This window comes from Pomacea canaliculata, linkage group LG9 (assembly GCF_003073045.1).
Source record: "Pomacea canaliculata isolate SZHN2017 linkage group LG9, ASM307304v1, whole genome shotgun sequence".
NCBI lineage: Eukaryota > Metazoa > Mollusca > Gastropoda > Architaenioglossa > Ampullariidae > Pomacea > Pomacea canaliculata.
Genome location: NC_037598.1, coordinates 17931504 through 17947508, shown reverse-complemented (window position 1 = coordinate 17947508; position 16005 = coordinate 17931504). Strand labels below are relative to the sequence as shown.

Genomic DNA, 16005 nt, shown 5'->3' with positions numbered 1-16005 from the left:
GTAGACATAATAAAGACCCTTCGCCAAGCAGTTGGTGGGTCTCGACAACAAGTCAGAGAATTTCGATTTCCTCAAGGAAATTCAAGGAATCAAGGATTTCCTCAAGGAAATTTCCTCAAGTTTAAACGTTGCAAGACTAATTACTGCCATCAATGGAGGAACTCACACTGGAACCACTTCTCACAAAGCATCTCTCAGAAGAAGTCCAGCAACTTGTCCTCAGCTCTTCATCAGTCAGCTACCTTGCCATTCTCAGGGAGTCGAACGCTGTCAGATTAGTGAGTGAGGATTCAAAATCAGTCTACGGGATGGATGCAAGGGATGGTTACATTCGAGCTGCCATCAAGACAAGACTTTATGCCGTCATTTCAGACTAAGAAAGATTTTCGTTTTCCGCGTGATTAGAAACGAAAACCGATGCCGGTACTGTTTATATTGTTTGACAGTGCAAATATTATTAGAAACTGGTCTTTTCTTGCAGTTATTAAGTATAGAACTTTTGACAAAAAATTAAACATGATTTATTTATGTTTTAGGGCAGAGAAAAAGAGTTGTTCTTGTTATTGCAGGTTTCTATGCTATGCAATTTTTAACTCGGTATAGCTGGTTGCACAAAACCTCAAATGTTCCCGTTGATCTGTTACAATTCATTGTTACAATTCAACCACTGCTCATGTCTCCTACTTGTCTCAAGTGCTGAAAGCATGCTCCTTTGAAGCGATATAAACGCTTTATAAATCACACATTGTTTATTATTATTCAGTGTGAAGATAGCCATATACATTTCGTAACTCGCTGTTATAAGTGAGTAACTATCTAAAAATGAATGACGTGTCATAATGTTTTTGAAACTGTGTAATCTTTGAGATTGGCAACAGCATTCAAAACTAAGCAAACTTCAACAAATTAGGACAAGGAAACCCAGCAGGGGAAAAAACCCCTGGAGATATATGTTGGTTATGAACGTTGTCCTTTTCCAGGTTAGCTAGCGGCCACCAGCTAAAGGTCCCCGGCAAGGAGTACAGGAGAAGCGACAGAAGGCTTGTTATTTTGTTCAAACAAAATCTGGCGTGTTTGTTGGGTTGTGCCTACGTTAGGATGTCAGTGTTATCTCTTGCAAGCTGTATAGTTGTTGTGTAAGCTCATCTCCCTCGTAAACTTTTCCTGTGCCGTACAAGATCTACATCCTAAACTCGTAATGTGCTGTCCGAGGTCAATAACGAGTCAAACTAATGTGTCTAAAAGATCTCTGGAGACTGCCCATCCCCAGGGCCGCCGAGAGCCAGCCCGGGCCCCGGGACAGACGACCTCTCCGGGCCCCTTAATTGTACTTGTAATCGTCAATTATTTTCCCAGTATATAATGTATGTTTACAATTCGAATCTCAATAAGAAGAAGAAAAAAAAAATCCACTGACCAAGGCCGGGCCCCCTTGACAGCCGCGGGCCCGGGTACATCAGACCCCCCTGTCCCCCCCCTCTCGTCAGGCCTGCCCATCCCTCCCACAACCCCTCCCATCGGAGTTCCACCGAGAGAGGTCCTATCACCGTTACCTGTCCTGTACAGCAGTTCCGCCGACCACTCTGGAAATGTTAGTATCAGCAGGAAAAGAGTGACTGCGTCGTCTGCGTCGTCTGCGTGTGTACGTCACAAAGTTGCAGAAGCAGTGGCTATAAGGAAAATGCTCGACCGTTTTTGGGAGAGAGGGGGGTAGTTTAAATTCCTGCTGACAGTGAACGACATTCACATTCTTGTCCCTTCAGTAGCTTTTATGACGGGTCGGCTGCCCCGTTTGCATCCAGCTGGTTCCTACTGCACTGTATTTCTTCTTCTCTCTCACACACACAACTCAGTCAACGATTGTCAAAGAATTAACGAGGCTGGGGCAGTGACTGGAAGAGGATGAACGTCTTTGATTCTTGCAAAAATCTCAACCTGAACAAAAGAAGACTATATCATGTGTATGGTCCTGGTCCCTGTCACAGGAAAAGTAAGGTGGTAATTCCTAAATTTCAATTGAGGAACAAAGCAAAAGTCCCGTACACGTGCGCCTATGCCGTCTTCAATGGCTCGTTTCGAATCAATCTACGGCGCCAACCTCTCCAAATAACTGAGTCTGTGCAGTCGAAGGTATTCGAACGAAAAACTTTATTTAGAGTTGTACAGCAATGTCCACGTATATTATACAGTACACTGCCAAATCAGCGACACTACGGATAAACAATCATCGACGCATGCTGAATCTAAGGTGACTGGATATAAGCATGCAGCCCTTCCAAAATAATACCGGCTATAAGTTGGGTAGGTCTACCCCGAGACCTGCGATCTGCGGGTTCAGCAGCTTAGAATAATAATAATAAGGTGGCGATCGAGGGAGAGAAAATAATTAAATTTTTGCATCGGTTAAAATTACGCCGAGTGGATGGCTCAAAGAGTCAAAAAGATTTTAAAAAAATTCCTTGTATTTCTAATACAAAACAGCACTTATTTTTACGCATTATAAACAAGAAACTGCGAACTCGTGACAGTGGGCGACACAATCAAGAACGCATATCAAAACAAGCATGGACGCAATACAAGCATTGAACGGCGAACCGGAATCAAAACTCTATGCGTGACCCGGGTGCGCATTTGAATCATGTCGCGGTCACCATAGGCTCGGCAAAGTATTGCTTTACACGATGAAAATTTTAACGTGGAATATCAATGGCATCAGGGCCAGCAAACAACCTGTTAAGCAGATTTTAGATTCTCTAGACGCTGACATCGTGTGTCTGCAGGAGACAAAAGTAACTCGTAAGTGAAGTAAAGACCCGATGCTATTATGTCAGTCATGGCGAAGTTTGATCAGAATCACGCTGTTCCCTGATCCATTTACCCACAAAAAACAGTTAAAATCAATATCTCCAGAGTTGTTTTTTTTTAAATATATTGTAGACGATTTTAAAAATAAAATAAAAAAGGGCTTGCCTTTTGCTTACAATACATTTCGCTGTTGTCTATGGGAAGTAATCTGTGCGAACCATAATACAACTATTAATTGGCAAGGGCAGTTACGGGTAAGATTTATTGCGCTGTTTTAGTGTGATCTCATGAAAACATGCATGGAGGACAGCTAGATTCTGATAGCACAATCGCTGTTACTGAAAGAGCACTTCGGTGCTACCGCTGTTTGTGAAATATATGTAACCAGTCTGTTTCCTCTGTAATTCTTTATGAATGGGTAGTGGCACTGTTAGGGGATTCTTAACATCTTATTGACAGGTGACATGCTTGATGAACCAACAGCTATTGTGGATGGCTACAGTGCATACTTCAGCTTCTCTCGGAAAAGGACTGGTTATTCAGGTATGACAGAAAACTGACTTATATGTAAATAGCATATGGCTTAAGCAGTTTCAAGTGCTTGGCATTGTTACAAACATTTGCAAGGGTTGATTGCTGGAAATTCTGACCCAAATCTGAAAACAAAGAAATTGCTGAGTGATTTTGTTTTATTTGTTGTTAATATACTGAATTCATTGATGAAAAGAGTTTGCTGTCCTCTTTGTTTTTATTATATATAGGTACAGCAAATTTCTGCAAAGATGCAGCAACACCATTTCGTGCAGAGGAAGGGCTCAGTGATGTGCTCAGCAGGCATTTAGAAGATACAGTTGGTTCTTATGGAAACCATGGAGAATTTGAGACTGAAGAACTTCATAGGTTGGATGGTGAAGGACGTGCTGTTATCACTCAGCATGAAGTAGAGTAGGCCTTATGTTTGTTACTTTTGATTTATATGCAACATGAAACCAGTTGTTTTTGGTTACACAGATGTGTGGAGCACTATTATATTTTTTGTGCTGGTATTAACAACGTGGAATCAGAAAAAAATAATAGTTACTCTAACTGAATCATTTCTAAACAAGTACCTTGGATTTCGAAGGTAGTGACTTTTACAGGTTTCCTAAATTTCCCCACACAACCCATATTTCATTTCAGAAATGGTGACAAGCAAGTTGACACACCAAGTGTTTTACACACTCACATTTTTTATACCTCTGAAGCCTGTTAAATGCATTATAGCTCTTTTTCATCGCCATCAGTAATGTCCATTCATTTCTACTTAATGTTTGACCATTTAAATATACTGCCTGCAGAACAAGACTATCAGAAAATGACATTATGTTCCCCTTGTGAAGCAGTTCTGTTGGAGTGAACTCATTCTGTTTGGAAGTAGAAAAATTTCACTTTTAAGATGGTTTCAGGTAGGAACGGTTGGTTTCTCCTAATTTTACACTTTTCTTTCATGTCTATTTTGTCATTCTATCTTGTTTTTTTTTAAGCACATTTTTTTAAAGGGTATTTTCATGCATTCCTGAGTGAAATGCCCTAACTCATCCTTGCATTGTGAATGAGTTTCAGCCTTTTAACCAGATTTGAGAAAATAGTCACATTTTTCATGGTCAGGTTTCAGGCTTGTAATACATGAAAAAGTATTATAATATCTTGGTGTTTTATTTTCCAGGTTATTGACATTAACTGTTGCTAAGTTTGCAGTGATTTTCACCACCAGATTTAACAGACAGTGGCATAAATGTAAAGGCATGACATCTCATGTTCATTAATATGAGTTATTGGAAACATTTGCAGACTATTGGATGGAAGCGTTAAGAAGTTAACCCTCATCAATGTGTACGTACCTAGAGCAGCAGAGCGTGAGGACCGCTGGTTGTTCAAGCTCCGCTTCTTGGCCCTCTTGCAGTCAAGAGCAGAGGCCTTACTTCGAAATGGGAGGTAACTATTACTACCTGTGAATTTTTCTCAGCAAGCTTTAAAGTAGGTGTATATCTTGGTGGAATATCTGGATAATTGATGAAAAACTAAATGATGATCAAAAGTAAATGGCTTTATAATCATTTTTTTTTGTTTTGTTTACAGATAGTACATGCTGTGTAGAATGAAACACAGTATGGCTAGAAAGGCAGACAATTATATGACGGAAAAGACAGCAGAATCTTAAATACATTTGCATCAGTATTTACAGGGTAACAAAATGCCATCCTATAAATGTTGATGCAAATAATGTATTCTTTTAAGTTTGTGCCTTTCTTTTTAGCTATGAGATATATATAAAAAATCATTGTTCACTGCATGTTATTGTCCCCCTTTCTTTCCAACAAATGAATTGTTCCATTTTGTTTTTCTACCCTTTTAAATTTTTCACCTTTGTTTCAGCCATGTAATTGTTCTTGGTGATATCAACACTACACACAAAAGAATTGACCACTGTGATCCTACAACACAGGTTAAAACAATGGTTGACTACTTGGTAGCAAAGTTGTATGTCATATTTTTTAAGTATGTCTAATAAAAAACTTCTTCTAGCTTGATGTCCCAACAACAGTGAATTACAGTTGATAATAGGTGGTAAAGAAAACTATACGTATGATCTTCCAACTGCTGGAATTACAGTTTTTAAAAAATCCTTTTAAAGACAGCTGTAGATATAATCTGCCAAGAAAAGCTAGGATTTTGTTGAGGTACGTGTGGATAGCAGCTTCCAGTCCTATTGAGATGATGACCCTGCCTAATTAGGCTATTAAGAATACAAATGATCATTAAATGTGAGAAGTGTTGCAATCTTACACTTTTTAATATCATTTCTACGTACATTTTTGTGTATATTCCTCACAATCATTCTCAAGCATTGTAAAATACACATTGTGCTCGAAACTGAGTAAAACCTTTGGCATAGTATTACCAGTGAATATTGATCACTGCCTCTTTCAGGAGTTTTTGAGAGCTGACAGTCGCCAATGGATAAATCAGTTTTTGAGACAGGCTGACCGCGACTCGGAACTTCCACCTTTGGAGAACAAGATGACTTTCAAAGCAGTCACAACAGAGGTTGATGGAGGACATTTTGTGGATGCATTCCGGTTTTTCCATCCAGACCAAACTGAGGCCTACACTAACTGGTCAACCACAACCTCTGCTAGGCAGACTAACTATGGTAAACGGCTTGATTATATATATGTAGATGAAAGGCTAGCTTTGCACATGGTGGACTGTTGTATTAAGCCAGAAGTGGAAGGTTCAGATCATTGTCCAGTGGTGTTGGAGTTAAACTGTCACCCAATAAAATCTCGGAAGTGCCCAGCACTCTGCACGCGATATATGCCACAATTTCAGGGCCGACAGCAAAAGCTGCTTTCATTTTTCTCTAAAGCTAAATTTGAAAAGTCTGATGCAGAAAGTCAGCAGAGGAGTAGCTACAGTCCTGACAACTTAAACAAACTCTTGAACCAAGTAGAGACTGGCCATTGACATGACAAACATAAAATCAGTTGATCATGGCTCATGCAGTGAGAAAAGGATACCTGGGCAGTGTGGTGTAATGAATACAGGGGACTTGCAGCTTGAAAAAAATTTCAAATACACTGATAGCAATGCAGATGTATCATCTCAGTCACCAGGACTACTGCTTAGTTCAGTGGTTAGCAGTCAGTCATCTGGTAAAAGAAGTGAAGTCTTGACCAAGAAAAGAAACTTCGGAAAGGGAAATCTGAAAAGGTCAAATGATTCCTCCTCACCATCTTTTTCTGGCAAGAAAAATAAAGGCAATGACAATGATCCAACACTTGGTTCCAGGACTGCCACACATAAGCAGGCGAGTCTGTTTAACTTTTTCTGTAAACCTGCATCTTCCTCACAATCAAAGCTTTCCAAAAGAATTTACAGCAATGAACAGGTGACAGGACAAGATAATGAGAAAGAAAAGCAAGCAGACAAATTAGAATCATTGCAAAGCAGTGAATTAGACGCACAAGATAATCCAACATCCAGTGCTAATTTTAGTGATTCTGGAGCCTCTCTAATTTCTCAAGAATCTGCCAACATGTCTTCTGATGCACAGCCCAAGTATGCACCAGAACTTGGGTTTGAAACAGAGAGTTCTGCACTTAACAACAGCACACCAGGCAGTCACACCACACCAAGTGAAGATAAAAGTAGAAGTGTTGGTAACTTGTGGAGGGGTTTATTGACAGGTCCCCCCAAACCCCCGCTGTGCAAGGGTCACCAGGAACCATGTGTTCTGCGCACAGTCAAAAAACTTGGCCCCAACAAAGGGAAGCAATTCTATGTGTGCGCAAGACCTGAAGGACATAGCTATAACAAAGAAGCACGTTGTGATTATTTCCAGTGGATAACACCTGCTGGCAAGAAAGCGAAGTTAATGTAAGGAGGAAATAATTCAATAAGTTGTGAAAATACAGAAAATAAAATGGGTTTGGGTAGTATTCTCACAATTTATGGGAGATTCCATGACTTGGATATTGTGTCTATCCAGCAAACGCCAATCAGGGAAGGAAAAAGGTGGTAGAAGGATAAGGTTAAGCTCCACCTCCCACAAGCCGTAACCTTGACATAGTAAATTATCATCATTCCATTTTACAGTATCGTTTCAGAAGAGCGTAAGCAAGTGAGAAAAGTTGTGGGACCAAATTCTTTAAAAAGGTGGTGTTTTTTAGATTGCCCTTTGCAGGGAAATTTTGTATCAGTAGATAGCAGAATCCCTTTGGCTTATGCTTTTTAAATCAGGCCAAGAAAGAAAGAAACATGGGGGTGGCCTGTTAGCTTCTTATAATATTTGGCATGTAAGTGAGCAGTGCAGTTTCTGAAATGAAACACTTGTTTTTGGAACAGTTTCCCCATGTTCATCAATTGTGTATTGTTTAGATGACCATTCATGCACCATTTGATTATTAGAAATGTGTATAAATGATAAAGTAAATACTTTCTTTGAAAAGTGGTACTTTCATAAAATCTGTTTGGAAAAAAAACCTTAAGAAAATCACTGTAGCCTAAGAATGTTTATTTTTTATTGTCACGTAGATCAGTATTATAACAAACTACAATTCCATACCTGAACAAACTAGAAAATTCAGCTACAGTTATATTTTTATCACTCTGCACTCATTCTTCAAACTAATTCTATATCAGAAGACTACACAGATCAAACATCTTAAATAATTGTAATTACTGCAAAAAAACCAACAACTAAGCAACAAATATGCATTGAAAAGAACTATATATGAGACCCTCCATGGAAACTGAGTCTTGTCGGAAGTTTGAGATTTGCCAAATTCCATATTTTTGAAAAGTATAGATTCTGAACTTTCTTTTGATACACAAGTTTTTCTTCTAGTCCTAAAATTGAGTGAGTTATAAAGTGTGAAAGTACAGTGGCAACCATTTCGAGAAAAGCTGCTTCTGAGATTTTTGTCGAGATGGCCGACCAGATTTGTTTACTCCTAAATTTTTGCAGACAAATCTTTTGATTGGTTAGCATTTGAATCGTTCTTTAAAGAAGTTGAACATACAGACTCCGGGCTTTCTGGCAAGGTATATCACGATGGGGTTCTGACAGGGAAACAGTATCGAAACAGCTTTTGAATTTCGTTATTTTTCTGCAGTAATTGGTACGAATCGCAGTAATGTAACTCAATTAAAACGTAAGTCAATTTCTAACTTTTATTTTAACATAGCAGTGTATTTTCCTGATAGTTTAATAACCAAGGAATCCATCTTTACAGAAAAGCCAAACTGCACAAAATTGACCCTTATCACCTTTTGGGGCCTCTAGCACAAAACTGCTCTGTGCAACTTAAGACTCATTTCATCGTGGAGGGTCACATATATATAAAACTGCTTTTATCCATGCATATTTATGTAAAGCTATTTAAAGAGCACAGGTTACCTTTATAAGCACAGATACTTCAACATCCTAAATATTGTTTGCATATACTTTTTTCATATAAATCCTATTATATATTCATATTTGCAGTAGGGTAGCTGTAATTTCACTGTCAGAAGTGCAAATGAGTTTTGTGGCACACTTGTGAAAAGACATGCATGTGACAACACCTGTAGTGACTTCCTGACACCTCTTCACCCAAATTTAAGTCCACATCTTTTGCTATATATTCTTGTGCTAGGAGACAAACTGACAGGGAAGTCAAATGTGCACCAATACATTAAAACTGTGCATTAAAAATTTTGTTTAGATGGTATTTGTAAATAATTTAGATTGATGCATAAATGCCTGTTGTAAACCAATGAAATTTAAGATCGAGTAATATTCAGGTGCTAACATGAAGGTTATGAAAAAAATAGAAGTATTCAAAAACAAGAATTCATAAATGTTGCTGAAAATGTTTTTATCAAATATGTTGCTTGCAAAACTGGTTATGTACAGCAGTTTTTAAAATTCTGGATACAAATGTACAAATAAAAGTACACACACTAATTTTTAATAAACTACATTTCTTAAAAAAGCCCAGTGCACATAAATGTCCTGAATATATTGAAGAGTGAAATTTTTCAGTCATGTGCATGTAAACTTTCGAAGTGAAAACTTTCAGGAATGTAACCACAAAGATCACACCTTCAGATGATTATGAAAGCAATATAATGAAGAGATGAAAACAGGCACATCTGTTGCTGACAGTATCATAGTGGAAAATAGTAATACTCTGTGATGTATGTCATGCTCTGGAATTTATGAGACGCATGAGGACATGAAGTTCTGTGCCAGTCTCATCGTCTCATGTACTCCACTCCACTGTGCAGCTGGCTACTGTCCCTATCATCAGAGACTTGGCTGGTATTGGCTGAGGATGCAGGACTGTGTCTCCCATCCAAGGGAGTGTATCCTCGCTGCACAAGATATGAGTAAACAGGGGGGTCAGTAGGCCTGACGCTCGGTTTTTGTGGCTGAGTCTCACCTGGATATCGAGGAGGCGGAAAACCTGAGCCTGCAACAAGAGGATGAAACTGGGGTTGCAAAGGAGCAGCCATGACTGGAACAAACTGGCTTGGTATCATGGGATAGCCACCAACATACTGCACAGGTTGGTATGGGGGTTGAGAGGCAGTGGTTGGTGCATTTCCAGTAGCCTGTGGAGGTCGAACTGGTCTGGGAGCTTGAGCCTCCTCTTCATCCTCCTCACTGTTGTGTGATGTTTCAGCCTCGGATTCCGATTCTGCTTGTGCTTCCTCTTCATCCTCTGATACCTCGTCTTTGTCGTCATCATCCTCCTCCTCTTCAATCTCTGTTTTGTCTGTCTCAGTTTCTGTGTCACTGACAGCCTCAGAATAGGATGGAGGCTTCATGCTGCGATGTTGATGGACACGAGGAACAATAACTCGCTCTACAAAGTTGTCCTGCAAAATAAAATATATACTACAACACATCCAACTCGTACTTTCTCTCCTTTGCAGCTAAGAAGACGGTACAACTAGGAAAAATTCTGCTGCTGGGTTTAGTAAATGGAAAAACTATATTTATGAAAGAGGGACATCTGTTGCTTTGTTTAATGTTTGAATTTAAGCCAAGTTACAAAGACAGCTATACCTGTAAACTTTTACCTAGTCTGCTTAAGAAATATTTCTTCCGCTATCGTTCACTATTCACCCTTGAAAGAATGCATTTCATAAGACCGCAAAGTAATGGCATAAATTTCATTTCTGTTTTTCAATTCAACAGCTTTCACAATTTGACTTAATTTTTAACACTCTGGGCCCATGCTGCCAATAATTCTGACTACTATTGTGGCAGTGAACAAAAGTCAACAACTGAATGCCAGTGTGTTTAACTTTTTACTTATGGCAGGAAAGAATGAATACGACCCAGAGGGAAGGAGGCAAAACACATAGTAATGCCTCCTACGCGCGGTCAGTCTTCGCTAATTGCGACTATCTAGCCAGAGAAGGTGGAGGTCACAAGAATTGCTGTCTGAGGCATCTTTTTGACCCATCCAGTTCTTGTCGACGCAGAGAACAAAACTGGAGAGTGAAAAGGGTTAGGGTGAAGTGTGAAGAAACCAAACAGCTGACTAAAGTTTTGAGTGTGAAGTACATATGTGCATCTGTGTACACTGGTGTCTACACTGTAGAATTATTGAACATTCCAATTTTTATTTATAGATGCTTTCTTAACCCCGAAATCTTAGAACAAGTAATCTGTATCCCTCCATTAAATTCAATGTTTCTACTAGACCACTATCTGCACTTCCGTTGACAATTATTCTATAAGAATGTCTACTGATACACACTGTTTTATATTCTGCCAAAGCACTATAAAATCTGAGGCTGGAAGCAAAAATACAGATCTTGCATATATACAGCTATTAGTTTGGCTCTTGTGTAGTTGTTTTGTTTTGGACAATGGGATGAAAAGAATTAAGAAAGGAAGAAAGAGCAACAACAAAAATATAGTTTGAAAGTGTAAGTGGTTTAATTTGTGATTGTTTTTCTTGTATTGGTCACCCTTTTTTCTTCTGCTTGCTGATTCAAATATCTTCCCCTTTGATTCATGAATTACAAGTTATTCAATATTTCTCATTAGCACATATGAACAGCATGCACGCAATCAAAATCAGTGACTGAATTTACAGATCAATGTCATAGGGTAAAAAACGCACAATTTACAAGTGAATACAATAAAAATGGGGCGTAACTGTCGGGAGAGATGAAAGCCTTCAGCAAAGACAGTCTGCACGTCATCCTACCTCTCCTTACCTGGACTGACATTATTTTCTACCCGACAGTGAAAGTTTGGCCTTTAAAGGCTAACGGCATAAAGATATATTTAGGTACCTGAGGATGATCATCATCTGCCTGAACAAAAGTGTTGGAAAACTGTCCTCTGCTTGGTCGCCCGATGTACCTGCTTTTTTCCTGCTCTCTTCGATGCTCCAGCTCTAGTAACTGTTTCTTAGTAGGCATGTCTGTCAACAAATATGTACTTTTGCTATACTACAAATTTAAAATGTTTTGATTAAAACACAAACTTTTTTAAGAGCTCTTCAGTCATAACTGTTAGATTCTGTGACAGCCTACATCTTAGAAAGTTTTCTAATGACCTTGAATAATCTCAGTTGGAAATAGCCATCTTAGTGCATGCGCTTCATTCATACCTGGGCATATGTACGATGGTGCAATCCGTATCATCTGTAACTTAGTCTGACACCTGTCATTTTAGATATCAAATGAAAGATTGTGGATGAACTGTATATCGGGTTTTTTTAATCACTTCTTACATCATCCATTGTTCCTCTTGTTAACAACAACGTGTAGTACCTCTGTAAAACGACCCACAGATCAAAACTGATCCCTACATCCACTGCAATACTTAGACGAATCTGACCTTAAGCTGTCTTTGACTTACCATCATCAAACACACTGTCTGCATCTTCACTCTGGCGTGGCATCCTGCTGTGTGGTCTTGCAGGAGGATCACGTCGAGACATGTTGGAGGCCCAAATGTTAGAAGAGGCATCACTCATCCCACTTTTTGTCTCGTATGCATATGATGGTGCTTGGAATGAAGACAGCTGGTGTTGCTCCCATGGCTTGTGTAAGCCCTGTAACAGGATGTGGTTGTTACTCTCATTTTTCATAGTGTATAATTCCATAGGGAAAAACTGACAGGTTTCCTGCTCTACAATAAAATATACGACACGTGTCAAGTCTGTCCTAAAGGCTGTTTGCTCTCAAGTGTTTCTTCCTTTTTCTTGCTAGCTCTCTGCTCCTATCATCCTTTCCATGTAACTCAGACCTTTATCCATCCATTCCCTGCTTCTGTCTGCACATAAAATTTGAATAACAAGCACATCATTCTGCACCCTGCTCACCAACATCTACCCCTGCCTGTTGATATAAAGCACTTATGTTTTTAGGATACCATCAACCAAAGCACAAAACAAAATAATACTACCAGCTGTACATTCAGTTACAAAGCTATTGTTTATAGCAGGTGATAGCAACATTGGTGCATCTGTCCAACTGTGTCCATTACAACCCCTTGCCTGTCATCACAAAGGCTATTCTGTCATCAGTTTTTACTGCAGACCCATTCTCTTTATTTCAAGGAATCAGCAATCCACACTGCTTTACCTTATATCGATGTTGGCAAACAGCGACAAAAATGATGAGGAGGATTATACAAATTGCAAGGATAGCTCCAATAATACCAACAACTGCCTCATTTGGTATTTTTTCCCTGAAGAATCCATAGTCGGTGCCATAATTATTTTCATACCCAGGGTTTACACCAGCTGGAAAGAAAAATCTTATCAGTTCTTAGGCTTTCTAGCACAAGCTTTTCAGATTATTTTTACATTGCTGCACTCATAGTAGACATTCAACAAATCATGTCAAATTTGCATTATCAGGATGCACTATATGTAACAACAATTAAACATTTTTCATGCCTGAGTTTTGTCTTTTGGCTTCTTAGCTCTACAAACAATGATGATTTGGTGACAGTAAAAATGATGTCGATAACTGAATGATTGATATAGAAGAAAACTTCCCCAAAAGAAGGTAGTTTAATATATATTCATTAATCAGAGGTGTAATGAATGCAAATTTAATGGATTAAACATTACTTACAAGAAATTGGTGTAACAACTACTTCGATGTCAAAGAGACTATTGGTAATATCTTGTCTTTCTAAGATGAGTGTCACAGTGTCTCCACTTGTCACGTAGAATCTTTCGTTTGGCTTATTCTGTGAGTTTTTGTCATATGCTCTCTGAACACACACAAAAAAACCAGAAACAGAAACAGCAGTTTTTTAGAGATATTACAAAAAAATAATTGTACTTGAAAAATTTAGATGGATGCTGCTTTGACGGTGACTATATCAAGCACTCCAACTCTCGATGAAGGATTTGCATTTAGTAAAATACTTCTGACAAATGCCAAACAAGATGCCACTTTCAAAGGACAATACAGGAAACTACTCTCAAAGTCACCTTTGACTCTAGGCTACTTGTACCTGAAGAAACAAAAGCAGTCATCAATACACATTCATCTAACTCGCAAACAACTTAACCAAAACCCTCACCAACACTGAACTTCCTTCATCTCCATCGTACATAGTGAATCGCACATTGTCCTGGTTAATGGTGACTCTGACCACCTCAATTGCAATGTTGGTTTGCTCATAAGTAGATGTTGACTTCAGTTTTAGAGTGCAGCTCTGAGGCCCAGGCCTACTTTGGTCTGCACCTTGACCAATAACTCGAGCTGATTGACCATATAGTTCACGGACAGGACCATTACAGTCAGCATTAGAATCCAAAAAGACTGAAACAGGAAAAAACTCATCAAGATTAACTTCTGTAAATCCACAGCTCCATTTGACAAAACTATGCAAGCAGTAACAAAGTAAGATTCTGCTGAATGCAGATGAATTAAAAAAGACCTTATTATCAATTTGTATCAGTCAAAATATGTTTTGATTTTCATCATCTTGTACTGGTAAAAAGATACACAGTATCTTGAAATGTTAATTGTCAAAATATATTTATTACCATCACTTTGTATCAGTCTGAACCCATGAAAGAAGAGAAAATAATGAGGCAGGGACAGTAAGATGGTAACCTTTCAACATGTTTCCCCGTCCCACATTCCTACATTCTTCACAGCCCAACACTTCTACATTTTCAGTCTTGATTTTAAAATTGTATGCTTAGATTTCATTATCCAACATCCATACATTTCTCACTCTTACACATTCCTACTTTTTTTACTGTCCACCATTTCTACATTTTTTATTGTTCACTTTCATAGTCTTGATTTTACAATTGTACTTTTTTTTCCTTGTCTAACATTCCTACATTTCTCACCATCCAACATCCCTACATTTTTTCACTGTCCTACATTTCTCACTGTCCAAAATTTTCTCATTCTCTCTGTCCAACAATCCTACATTTCTTTTTTTTTTTCTAGTAATTATATACTTTTCCCTGCTGAATATTTCTACACTTCTTACTGTCCATCAAATCACCACTTTTCACTGTCACTATTTACAAAAACAAATCACTATATTACTTTTGTGGTGAAGGTATAGTTTAGTTCTACTTATTAATGTGTCCTGCGAGTGGATCAAAGGTTAAAAGATAACTGATCTTTCAGAAAAGTTAATTTTTTTAAGAAGCATCAGAAATGTCCTCACAAGTTCCAGGTGTGTTCCTGTTGGCAGTGTCATCCTGAGCACATCCATTTGGAACCACACTAAGCAGATGCAGTGTAAGAAATAGGTAATTGAGTGCCATGCTACAAACAGCTGACATCAGTGACACTCAACATCTGCAAGAGGGAAAATGTTGAGCTTTGCTCTGTGTAATGTATTATATAAATACACATGCAATACAATATAAGCACATGATGTAACTTGGAAAAACACTTGCTCTTGTCCAAAACTCATGTATCTGGTATTGTCAAACCTGTCTGTGCTGGGGTCAAACCAACTGTCAGTGCTGCTAATAAAACATAGATGCTGTAAATGCTCATCATAAAAAGCAGCAAAATGTACCTCATCTTTAGGTCGAGACTTTCCCAAAATGGTCAATAAGCATATTTATGTTTTATCATGTTTCCATTTGTATGACGCTAGGGTTTGATAACCCTCTCTCTCAACACACATACAAACACCACCAACAAAATGCGAAAAGGAGATGTTGGGAAGAGAGCAGAGAAAGAAGTACAGACATCACGAAGTTCACACCCAGTCCATATAACGATTTTTTTTAATGTCTACCCTGTTTCATAATACCCGCAGGTTCAATCACGTACACTCATGGTACAGAGCTTACCTGTCACAAGAATAATATAGTAGTATTGTACCGTAGACCTTTTACCAATGGATGTTGACGCCAAGCACGTTGCTACACATTTTCTGAAACACTTTGCTTGTCATACTTTATTGCTTCCGCAATGCCAAGTAAAACTACCCGAGTGATCGATAAAGCAAGTGCCACACACTTCTAAAATCTTTAAAAGTCTGTTGCGAGTGACTTCACTGTCTCAATAACACTTTTATCCGCATTCATTTGTACAGATCAGCAAAAGACCTATAAAATATATGTATACCGAGTCCAGTAGATGTGCATGCTATTGATATGTCCGGCGAACAATTAAGCGACTTGAGGTACTTTTACACCTTTG

At 38.6% G+C, this 16005-nt stretch overlaps 2 protein-coding genes across 2 annotated transcripts; one reads left to right on the top strand and one right to left on the bottom strand.

Annotated features, from left to right (window-relative positions):
- The first annotated feature begins 2601 nt into the window (after positions 1-2601).
- LOC112572621 (DNA-(apurinic or apyrimidinic site) lyase 2-like) lies at positions 2602-9043 on the top strand. The gene is given in 7 exon segments (XM_025252383.1): positions 2602-2796; positions 3265-3348; positions 3567-3750; positions 4636-4779; positions 5221-5290; positions 5776-6314; positions 6316-9043. Coding segments are annotated over 7 exon segments (2049 nt in total). The 5' UTR covers positions 2602-2681; the 3' UTR covers positions 7229-9043.
- Positions 7845-15964, bottom strand: LOC112572618. The gene is made up of 8 exons (XM_025252380.1): positions 15654-15964; positions 15014-15147; positions 13901-14142; positions 13444-13585; positions 12946-13106; positions 12218-12413; positions 11647-11777; positions 7845-10212 (listed from the first exon to the last, which is right to left on the bottom strand). Exons 2-8 carry the CDS (start codon positions 15129-15131, stop codon positions 9586-9588), a joined length of 1617 nt encoding a protein of 538 aa, XP_025108165.1. The 5' UTR covers positions 15132-15147; positions 15654-15964; the 3' UTR covers positions 7845-9585.
- Between the last annotated feature and the right edge of the window lie 41 nt (positions 15965-16005).

Coding starts and splice junctions, on each gene's coding strand:
- LOC112572618 (XM_025252380.1), bottom strand. CDS start 15,131: ATGTCAGCTGTTTGTAGCATGGCACTCAATTACCTATTTCTTACACTG. Junction 13,586..13,900: donor ATGAAGGAAGTTCAGTGTTG/GTGAGGGTTTTG, acceptor GTGTGTGTTCAG/AGAGCATATGACAAAAACTC. Junction 12,414..12,945: donor TTTGCCAACATCGATATAAG/GTAAAGCAGTGT, acceptor ATCCTGTTACAG/GGCTTACACAAGCCATGGGA.